Source organism: Vulpes vulpes, chromosome 8 (genome assembly GCF_048418805.1).
Source record: "Vulpes vulpes isolate BD-2025 chromosome 8, VulVul3, whole genome shotgun sequence".
Taxonomy (NCBI): domain Eukaryota; kingdom Metazoa; phylum Chordata; class Mammalia; order Carnivora; family Canidae; genus Vulpes; species Vulpes vulpes.
This window is the reverse complement of record NC_132787.1, coordinates 20,774,866-20,787,055: the sequence shown is the minus strand read 5'-3', so window position 1 is coordinate 20,787,055 and position 12,190 is coordinate 20,774,866. Positions and strand designations below refer to the sequence as shown.

The 12,190-nt window shown below is 35.8% G+C and overlaps 1 protein-coding gene across 2 annotated transcripts in view; it reads right to left on the bottom strand.

The window, feature by feature from the left end:
- The window catches only part of ITPR2 (inositol 1,4,5-trisphosphate receptor type 2), a 259,178-nt gene that overhangs the window by 119,120 nt on the left and 127,868 nt on the right, over positions 1-12,190 (bottom strand). For both annotated transcript variants that reach the window (XM_072765722.1, XM_072765723.1), the window contains 3 exons: positions 11,180-11,331; positions 7,880-7,979; positions 7,187-7,347 (listed from right to left, as the gene is read on the bottom strand). In XM_072765722.1, the coding sequence (XP_072621823.1) occupies positions 7,187-7,347; positions 7,880-7,979; positions 11,180-11,331 (413 nt within the window). The remainder of the gene's footprint in view (positions 1-7,186; positions 7,348-7,879; positions 7,980-11,179; positions 11,332-12,190) is intronic.

The following is a 12,190-nucleotide window of genomic DNA, read 5'->3' as shown; positions in this document are numbered from 1 at the left end:
CTAGCTGATATGTGCCAAGTGGAGGCAACGACAAAAGTGAGAGAGGAGATAAGTAAATGTAGAGAAAGGGATAGCAAAATCCACCAACGTAAGAAGAATCTTATTCAAATTTCAAAGCACACAAGGGAAATGGACTTGAAGCCAGACCCATTGTATGTAAAAATCAAGAGGCCAGGGCACCTTGTGATTTTGGCTCAGGTCGGATGGAGTCCCATGGACTCTATACTCAGCAGGGAGTCTGCTTGAAGTTTCTCTCCCTCTGTCCCTTCCCTCATTTAGGATCTCTCTCGCACACACTCTCAAATAAATAAATAAATCGTTTTTTAAATTCAAGAGACTAATACCAACAAAATGCAAGTAACAGGAAAATTTCAAAATCACTTTTAAATTAGTTTTTTCAACCAATAAAGAGATAAAGAAAGCAATTATATACAAAAAAGACAAATATATCTTTAAAAAGCAGATACGAATGAAGAACAGGTGGATACACAAAAGAATCAAAAGAAATCTGAGAAATAAAATTATAATCACTTAAATAAAAGTCTAATTAATAAAGGTAAATCATTCTGCACACATTCTAAAAAGTAGAGTGATTTATAAGACAGTATCAAAAAAATCAATCCAGAAAACAGCACAGAGAGATTTAAAAAGGAAAATTATAGAGACAGTTAAGAGATAAAAAGGATGAATTAAGAGGACCCAACATATATTTAATAGGAGGTTTGAGAGAGAAGAAAAAGAAAAGATAAAGTAGCATTTGAAAGAAAATGGCTGAAAACTGCATAATTAAAGAAAACATAAGTATACAGAGTAAAAGCATACCTTAAACATTAGGTAGGGAAAAACAAGAATTAAACTTCCTTAATTTTAAAAAAAAAATTTTAATGAGCTCAAAGATACAGAGAACAGGTTGGTAGTTGCCAGAGGTGAAGAGTAGGGGGTGGATGAAATGGATGAAGAAGGTCAAAAGGTATAAACTTCTGATTATAAAATAATTAAGTCCTGGGGGTGTAATGTACAGCATAGCAGCAATACTTAATAATATTTTATCTTATATATGAAAGTTGCTATGAGAATAAATCTTTAAAGCTCTCATACAAAAAAAAATATTTTGTAAGTCTGTATGGTGACAGATGTTAACTAAACTTATTGTAGTGATCATTTCACAATATCCACAAATATCAAATAATTATGTTGAACACCTGAAACTAATATTGCCAACTGTACCTCAATTTTTAAATATGCATTAAAAAATTTCTTTGTAAACGCATCAGTGTAAAACTTCAGGACATAAAAGACAAAGAAAAAATGTACAAAAATTACCAAAAAAGTAAAGAAAAAAGGCCAATAAAGTAAAAATTGTATGAGCAAAAGACTTCTTAATGGAAACAAAATATGTCTGAAAATAATTACATTCTAATTTTAAAATATGGAAGAAAAATAACTGTCAAAACTAACATTCTACACATAAAGTAGTATTTAAGATTGACAGTAAAATAAATGATTTTCATATATTTAAAAATTCAGAAGATTTATAACCCATAGGCCTTCACTAAATGGCTTAAAGAATAAATTTTAGCAAAAAGAAAAGTGAACCCAGAGAGAAGATGTGAAAAGCAAGAAATAAAAGCAAGCAGAAGAGATAAAATAGAATGAGAAATACAATCCATAGAAAAAAAATTTTAGAAATAAAAATTTTTAATAAAAATGTGGTATATCATAATTTATAGGACACATATACTCCTTTGTAGATGTCAACTATTATAAAATAAAAATTTTAAATGAAAACAAAAAACACAGAACTATATATCTAGGCATCTTTCCAAGAAAGATGAGAGGAAGAAAATCAGCATAATTAAACCATTCTGAGGTACTTTACTCCCAAGAGCAGAAGAAAGAAATATTTAATAGCTTCAAATTTTGTAGGAAAGAATATGCAGTTAAAATGTATGGCAAGGGATGCCTGGGTGTTCAGTGGTTGAGTGTCTGCCTTTGGCTCAGGTTGTGATCCTGGGGTCAAGTCCTGCATCCAGCTCCCTGCAGGGAACCTACTTCTCCCTCTGCCTATGTCTCTGCCTCTCTTTCTGTGTCTGTCATGTATAAATAAATAAAATCTTTTTTAAAAACGTATGACAAGAATTTATGGGCAATTGCTAAAGAATAGCAGCATGACCCAAAGCTTTTAAACCAGTAGAGGAAAAGGAACAACAGAGAGAAAAATATAAACTTTATCAAACTAACAGAAAGCAAGAAAGCAGAGGGAAAAGAAAAAAAGCTAAAGAAAAAAATTAGAATAAATCCAAACAAACAAACAAAAAGAATAAATCCAAACACACTATTTCTTAAATGCAAAATAATTTAAAGACTATCAGATTCCACTTTTATTTATCTATCTGTTTATTTATTGTCTTGAGGTCTTTTATATTTTATACACCTATCATCCCGTGAATTCATAGGGAATGAGTTCCAGCAGCTCAGGCTCCTTCCCATTGGTTCTCATAAAGTGTGTGCCTTTCTCTTTGGCTTCCTTCTTTTTCTGATCATTTCCTTCTCCTCTGCAGGAAGCTATCTCTATTGTTTGAGTACTTAATACTCAACACATACATTAATTCTCTTGGCAAGAATCTTGCCCTTGTTTGTCCATGACAATGCCAACAGCATACTGGGTAACATGTAGACTCTTCCATTTTTGCCATGGTAACCATGGTAATGTGTGTGAGGTGCCTCTTTCTGAACAGTGTCCATTCCCTTGATGTTCACAATATCATTTTTCTTGTACATTCACATGTATGTGGCCAAGGAATAGCTCCATGTCTTCTTAAAGGTCTAGAGAATATAGTGGGTGCCCCTCCTCTTTCCATTTGTGTTGGTCATTTTGGCGAATTACTGGAAGATGGGGGCTCCAGATGGAGGATATCAAATTAGGTGAGAAGTTAAAATGGTGGAATAGTAGGGGGACCCTAAGCTTGTCTTATCCCTCAAACACAGCTAGGTAAGTATCAAATCATTCTGAACACCCAAGAAATCGACCTGAGGACTGAGAGAACAAACTGCACAACTAGAGGGAGAAAAGGATCAGATTATATTTTTAAAATCTAGCTCCCTGGGGGTGCATGGATGGTTCATTCAGCTGAGCGTCTGACTCCTGATTTCTGCTCAGGTCGTGATCTCAGGGTAGTAAGATCGAGCTCCACATTGGACTCTGCACTCGGTGGGGAGTCTAACAGATTCTCTCTCTCCATCTCCCACTACCCCTCCATCCCCAAGTAAAATAAATAAATCTTTTTAAAAATATTAAGAAATAAAAAATAAAATCTAGCTCTCTGCTGCTTACAGGAGACATTACTAAAACAAAATGACCAGAAAATCTGAGATAAACTGATATTCAAAAAGAGGCATTAGACAAACACTAAACAAAAGATAGCTAGTGCAGCAATAGTACCATCAGACAAATAAAATTTAAGGAAAGGTGACATTGCTAAAGGAAGATATTAATTTTGAATTACAAGGATTTCTGATCTGAAAAAAACAAACAAACAAGGATATCTGTTCTGGTGATTCCATGTGGAATGACCACTATCCTAGATCCTGAGTTTCTATAGTAGGGAATTAGAACCAACCTCAAACCAGTAAACTGCATGAAGACATGGCCATACTCTGTGCTGTTCACAATCACATTATCAGCATGTGTGCATGCTGCATGGCCCAGTGCCTGGCATATACCAGGAATTCAATAAACATAAATTAATTATATCTCTGAACTATAAATGCTGCTGAGGAGCTCATCTTTTTCTGTACCCTCAGAAGTAAAACATAGTGCAGAAATTCTGGTTTATTGATGTGTCCCTTCTTCAAGCCCTGAACACCATTTTACCCCCTGTCCATCCTTCCTCCTCTCCCACTCCAAATGTGTTCCCAATACTCTCTATTTTGTTGGTGTGACTATGCACAATAAGATCAGAAAATTCCACTGAAAAATATCTGAGGTTGAGGATCTTGTAGCCTAGCATAGGAGCTTGCACCTCCAGGGGCCATTTCTGGGGCAAGTAAAGGGGGAGCTTGAGAGAGAATTCAAACAACACAGGCATTTGGAGCTAGATCTGCAATATTCTAACACCTTCCCTCTGACCTTGTCTCATTCTTTCTGGTTTTGAGTAAAAGAAGATCTAATAATAACTTCATTCTCCAGAGGGGGAAAAAGTCAGAGTTGTGAGGTATTTTCAGAAAGAATTTTATATTGAATTCTAAAACAGAGAAAATAATATAAATGTATTCAAGTATGCCAATAAGTTCCACTGTACTGACAGGCAGCTTTGAACAAATTTTGATGGGAGATGACTTTTCTAAAATTACTAAATTAAGATCAATAATTGCAACTTCATATTTCTCAGGCATATTTCTCTTTGCTCTGATATTTCTCACTCTGAAACATGGGTAAGAAGCAGGGAAAATAAAAATGCATGATCTCTGGTCATTCCTGGTCCAGTACCATCCTTCGAGCATCATGAGAGGTCAAGATTCTCTCTGGCAGAAACTAAAAACCAACTTGCTCAGGATTACAACCAGCAATGGGGGAGGGCTTGTATCTGTTCTTTACTTGTCCTTTCTTCAAGAAACACCTCACTGCTAGCAAGGGAGACTTTTTAAGTGAGGTGAGTAAATTTCTGTGCATATGTGAGAGTGACAGAGATAAAGAAATGGATTCACCAAAAGGAAGCACTGATAGACAAATAACAGGCAGATAAAAAGTGCTATCTGCACAAGCAGATTCCATCACATATCCTGATCTTGCGTGGATATTTAATTATCTGTAGTCCAGAAGAGCAGGGCAGTTGTTTCAGCTTCTGGCCTTTATTTTCTCCAAGAAGGTTCAAGGTACAATTGGATATACAATAGTTATTTTCAAAGCCATGTTTGTTAGGGAAAAAACAGGTAAGAACAGAAAGAAAGATGAGAAACAGCTATCCCATTTGTTTGCATATTCATGATGTTTTTCTATTGATAGGAGTGGGAAGAAGCAAGTTGGATTTTTGTTCCTTTGTTTTATAAGATATACAGCTAAAAGTTCAGAAAACCTAAATGTTTAGTTACAGAATATTTCTAAGATGACCCCATAAAGCCACCACCCAGACCAGAAAATGGAACACTGCAGGAGCCTCTGTGAATGCCTTCCCTCTAAGGGGAACACCATCCTGATTTTTGTGACAATTACTTTCTTGCGTTGCTTTATAGTTCTGCCAATTGCTTAAGCACTCCAAAGAAATAGAATTTCATTTTGCTCACTTTTGAGCAGTACAAATCATATGACAGTGAACATATCTGTGTCTAGTTGTCAATGTAATTTATTGGGTGCATCGATATTGTTACACATAGAAGTAGTTCATTTATTTTCATTGCTATACTGTATTCCATCATGTGAATTTACCAAAACTGTACTCACCTATTCAACTGGTGATGAACATTTTACGATTTTAGATCTTGTGTTATTTATAATAAGGCTGAACATTCTTAGTTAAACATGTGTCCTGGTGCACATGTGTAGGAGCTTCTTTTGGACAGATGTTCAAAAACATTCAGCCTAGAAGAATTGGTGAGTCATGGAGTGTTTGCTTCTTTGTGTGTGTGTGTGTGTGTGTGTGTGTGTGTGTGTGCGCGCGCGCGTGCGCACGCACACACACTGAGAACACTTATGAGATCTACCCTCTTAACAAATGTTTAACTGCACAATACAGTATTGCTCACTACAGGCACAATGTTGTACAATAGATTATCTTGTATAAATGAACGTTTATACCTATTAAACAAGATCTTCATTTCCCTTGTCGCCTGCAGCCCCTGGCAACCACCTTTCTACTCTCTGTTTCTACTCTCAAAATAGTTAGACTATTTTGCAGTACTATTAACAATAGCCAAGATATGAAAACAACTTAAATGCCCATTGATGGATGAATATTTAAAGAAAATGTTATTTTATACATGCAATGGAATATTAATCAGCTTTTAAAAAGAAGAAAATCCTGTCATATGTGACAACATGGGTGAACCTGGAGCACATTACACTACGTGAAATGAACCAGTCACAGAACAAACTCTGCATACTTCCACTCATATGAGGAGTCATTTCTTTCAAGTGACTGTCAAACTACTTTTCCAAAGTGTTTATACCAATTATCATCTCCCTAGGTGTGATGAGAGTTCCAATGTATGAACGTCTGGGAAATTGACAAATAGCTTTTTCTTGTTCAAATGTAAAGGTATGTAGCAGATCATCAAGAAAGGAAATATAGAGGATGCCTGTGTTCTGATGCACTGAAAACATAGAGACCTTAAAACCGCATATGAGGGATGCCTGGATAGCTCAGTAGTTGAACATCTCCTTTGGCTCAGGTCGTGACCGGGGGTCCTGTGATGGAGTCCAACATCAGGATCCCCCCAGGGAACCTGCTTATCCCTCTGCCTATGTCTCTGCCTCTATCTCTCTCTGTCTCTCTCAGGAATAAATACATTAAATCTTTAAAAATAAATTAAATAAATAAAATGAAACTACAGATGATCAAATCCTCTACTTATATAAAATAAGAATAATGTCCATCTCGGGACTATTTGAAGGAGTACATAAAATATTTTTACAGTACTGACACTAAGCAGGAATGATATTATTGACAGCTATCAGTAGCATTCTCTTTCTCAACTATTTCCAGAACGGAGTTGAAGACTTAAGGATCCAGTTTCTCTGCGGGAGTTATAAGGGTAGAGGGCTACACCTTGCAGATTGTTTCCTAGTATATTTATTTTGTGGTATCTGAGCAGACAAATGTGTCTTGAATAAGTAAAAATACAAAAGTATAAAACTTCTTCTAGGACTATTAGAACTCTTAAATCCAAACATTAAATAAGGTGCAGCAAAAGTATTACAAGTCATTTATAAAACATTTAAAAGGAAAAAGATCAGTAAGTGAAAAAACAACTGTCTTCAAGCCAAGCTAAAATGGAAAAAGCAAATACTCCACCAGATTTTAATGTCACTATATTCATTCACTTACCCTGATCCGCTCATTCGGAAGCAGGTGTGCTGCTATGGAGATCATTCTAAATATTCTCTTAGAGTCACTCATTCATTTGAGGTTTACCACAAGAGTTGACAACTGACTCTTGATGAGTTAAGAGCCATTTTAAAGTTACTAACCTCCTTTCATTCTGAGTTATTGTGCCATTTTCCAGCTTTTTAACTGTGGTTGCCAGCACTTTATTTGCATCATTGGCAAAGTCTAAGTCTCGAACCTCAGACAACGGGACAGACACAATGGCAAATGCTTCTTTATCTTCTTTTGTTTGGCAAGTTCCAATCTGCAATGTGTTTTTTCAATTCAAATCAGTTATTTTTTTAAATGATTATGCAATATTTTGCAGGTACTAACACATCTTAACACAGTCTAAGAAATATAAGACAGGAATAGATCATCTACACAATGATTTCAACATGCATCATCCACTGTGAAACACTGTAGGGACACATAGATTTTCCATGCCCATTTCCTGCCTTGTTCCCAAAGCCCATCTAGAACCATATCCTCTGACACTTGCCCTTTGCTTCAGTGTCAACAGAGTAGAGAAAAGGTACTCCTGGAATCTTCTGCCCTTTATAACATCCTGCTCCTACTCTTTGGGTATTTGTGCTATATCCCCTGAATCACAGCTCTACAGCAGCCAAGCCACTTAGTTCAGCTACCTAAGCAACTGGCAGAATGAATACTTATGAAATTAATCACAATAATCTCTAATATTGATAAAAATGAATTGTAAGGAACATGTCAATCATCCCCTGATCCTAATCACACAACACTGGGCTAAAAATTAAACCACTGTCAACAGCATTTACCTTCAACATAACAGGTCTCTCTTCATCTGTGTCTATGGGGATACTAGTACTTGTTACCCATGTGTTGGTACATAAATGCCTCAACCGAACATATGAGTTCCTAAAAGAAAAATAATACAAAAAGCAGGTCATAAAAATTAAGCAGTTACATATTAACACATTTAACAGTTTCATACATGATATATTTCAGACTAGTGACTCAAGTATAGATCAGTCTGGTTTAAGAAAGTTCTGAGTCAAGGACTATTTCAAAGCATGTGGTATTATTACCTAGGCCAGTGGTTCTCCAACTGTGGTCCCTGGCCCAGCAGTACCAGCATCACCTGGGAACTTGTTAGAAATGCAAATTTGGGCCACCTGGGTGGCACAGTCAGTAAAGCACCAACTCTTGGTTTCCGCTGGGGTTGTGATCTAGGGGTTGTGGGATCCAGCCTTGTGTTGGGCTCCATGCTTTGGCATGGAGTCTGCTTGGGTTTCACTCTCTTTCTCTCCCTCTCTCCCCTCCTCTACTTCTTCCCTCCCTGCACTCTCAGGATCTCTCTCTTTCTCTCTCTCTCTCTCTAAACAAATAAATAAATCTTTTTTAAAAATGCAAATTCCAAGGCTTCATCCCAGTTCACTGATTCAGAAACCCTGAAGGTAGGGCCAGCAATGAGTATTTTAGCAGCCTCTACAGGCAATGCCAGTGTGAGAACCACTGACTGAGTAGCCACCTCAGCTAACACTGCTATCTGAATGTAGACCCTTCTGTAGCTTAGTCACATGCATGTAAAAGTATATACAGTCAATCTTCATTATTTGCAGATTCTGAACTTATGAATCCATCTACTCACTAAAATAATCCCAAAACCAATAGTCAGGGCATTTTTGCAACCATTCTCAGACATGGACAGAGTGGCAAAAAATTTGAGACGCCCCTGTGCACATTCCCAGTGAGGCTGAATAAGGCAATGTTATGCCTTCTCATTTCTGTTTATGCTATAGACAAATGTCATTTTCATGGTCTATTTAGTGCCATTTTTTTCCACATTTCTGTGCTTTTTGTTGATGAGCTTGCTATTTAGAACAGTCCCAAGCATAGTGCTGTCCAGTGTTCCTAAGGACAAGCCTGTGCTGTGCCTTATGGAGAAAATACTCATGTCAGATAAGCGTCATTCAGGCATGAGTTACAGTGCTATGGCTGTAAGTTCCATGTTAATGAATCAGCAATACCTATTAAATAAGGTGTCTATAAAAAATAAATAAATAAATAAATAAATAAATAAATAAATAAATAAATAAGTAAATAAGTAAATAAGTAAATAAGTAAATAAATAAATAAAGTGTCTATAAACAAAGCACACATAACACAAGGTTATGTGGTATTGACTGATGAAAAAACTGTGACCAGAGACTCACAGGAACCTAACCCTCTATTTCTTCTAGGAACAGTGGCTCAGTATTTGCTAATTCAGTGTACCAAGAAAAACAAGAATCAACTGTATATAAACTGTGAGAGAACACCTGAGAAAGGACAGCTAGAATTTCAGCCACCTCAAACACTCTCATTTTAGTGAATCTTTTATTATTGTCATTTCTTTAACAAATATGTATAAAAATATCTGTTCAAAAAAAAGCACTATGGTATGTTCTGTGCCTCTGAGTTGCTGAGAATTTGGTAGGAAATAGAAGACATAAATCATATAACATGAGGCAAAATCATAAAGGCCAATAAGATAGAACCAAATAAAACAAGAGCCTCCAGGAAAGAGCGATTCACTTAGCATCATGGTTCTGCTCATTCATAAAGGTAGATACAATAGAGACTGAGTTTCAAAAATCTAAAACAGCACAAACCAATCCTGTTCAAATAATCAGAAATTAATCACTATTTACCACTAAATTTACCTTTAATTAACCATTTATCATGGGTCTGTGCACTTTATAGTGAGATTCTTTTATCATTTCCATATGCAAACTTCCTTGGTTAGAGTTTGAGAGGGAATCCATTTTTGCTAAGTTAAAATCTAAAATGATTAAAGTTATAGTAAGATTCCAATACTCAGAAGAGAAGGCCAGAAACCTGGACCAGGGAAGACCCTCAGAGAGCATCTCTTCACAGGCTTACACCAGTGGAACAGGAAAACAAGAGCGATACCTGATACAAAGCCAAGATTGGGCAGCATTTCTCATGAACAAGAATAACCAGGAAACACTTTGGGAAGCTCAAGGAGCAGTGTTTCTGGACACTGCTAGTACACCAACCCTCCCTGAAAGTAACCTACACAACAGTGTCTGCATCCTGTGTAGGTACCTTCAATATAACCACTGACATCTTCCCAAGGCCAATAATGCTCTATCAAGGACAGTTTAGACCCATCCCACTAGACCTAAGGATATGGGCAAGACTCCTCAATGCACCTAAAGAGTGCATATTAGTGCAATGGAAGATAGACAGTTGCAGACAAAAGAGCTTAATTAAAATAATCAAACCCAACCAAAAAAAAAAATGTAAGACATCTTCTTACATTAAGTTCTGGCTACCTCATTACCAATTCTACTTCCCCACCCCTCACTCACTTAGGCCCAGTTGATTTCCTCACTGGTCCTAGTAAATGTCAAGATTTTTCCATTTCATATTACTGCCACTTGAAACACTCCTATTGGAGAAAATTTGATCTATCAAAACATTCAGGTCTTTTCTCAAATGTCCTAAATCAGAGAGGCTGTTTCTGAACACTCATACCTAATACAACTCTCTCTGCAATTTTTTTCCAAGCATTTTTATTGCCTGACCCGATATTTTATGTTTATTTGTCTATTGCATCTCTTCCTCATTTGAATTTAAGTTTCTTCAGTTCTCTTTGCACTGCCAAGGGCAATGTCTGTTAAGTTCAATAAAGATCTACTGACTGAATGATTAAATAAATGAACAAATGGATGAATGAGTAAATGAGTAAATGAAAGAAATCTGGAACTTGACATAATAGAAATAAATGATATAAGTATTAATAGAAATGCTCCTAGATTATTTTTCATGTTAGTAACCAAAGGCTATACAAATAATATGAATAAATAATTCTTATGAATTTTTCAGAATTTATTTGGTCCTATACATTTTAATTATTTATATAATAAAACAAACTATGTTAATCTTGTCACAAAAGAGGCGTGATTTTTACACACTGGTTCTTTACTTATGCTCTCTTTTGATATCACAAAAATTCTATTAACATTATATTTTAATTCCTTACCTACCATTACAATTACTCAAAGAAATGTTGCTATTTAACCATATTTTTAAAATTTTTTTATTTTTACCTTGGAACCAGGCAGTCAGCTCTCTGAAGAGTTGTGGCATCCAGTTCAAAAAGGGATGCAATGTCATTTCCATGTGGGACTGAGACTAAAGTATACATGATCTTCTCCCCCGCTTGGCGTTTCTTCTTTGAAGTTGGAAGATCCCCATCTCTCTATTGAAGAGGTACAAAGTTATTTAACTTTTAGCAGGTTTCTTACTACACTCTCCAATTAATTAGGAGATAAGGTTTAAATTGTCATGTTATTTCTTCATTGGATTATAAAGATGTCTGTTTCACATCATCCAGAAAAATCAGGTCAGGCCTGACAGTCTTGGAGGTAATTATTATCAATAGTGTTAAGTCACACACACTCCTGGAGGGATGGCTTGATCTGGGCAAATTATCAAAGCACTAACATTCAGAATAGTTGCATTCCCTTACCCTGTCTTAAACCTATTTACATAGTAGTTTTGGCCATTCCACATTTAAAAGAAACAGAGACAAGAAATAGTGTGTTGAATCACCTAGATTTCATAAACTTAAGAGTCAACATGGCAGTGTCTCAGAATTCCTAACTAACTCTCAGAACACAACTGGGGCATTCACCTGGAGAGAAAAGGAATCAACAGCAATATTCCTATTCAGTTCATCAGCTTGCTTAATTAATTCCAAAAACATACTATAATGGCATATAAAGTGAAATAAAATGGGATCTTCAAAAACAGAAGCCTTCATGATAGTGTAAAACTCAATATTTCTAAAACACTCCATTTTAAGCTGGCAACCACACAAGATTGGTAACTATATATTTTTTACTTATGGTACCAAGTCTCAATCCCTTTGGAAGAATATAATGCACAAGAAATCAAAATACAATACAGCAAATGTAATATGAGTTTGGTAATTACATAAATATAATTACTTATACATATTTATCCAAAGAGATGAAATTTTAAAATGAGAGAAGTACAGAGAGAGAAAAAAAAAGAGAGTATCACTGTACCATCACAAGAAGTTGAATGAAAGTAGG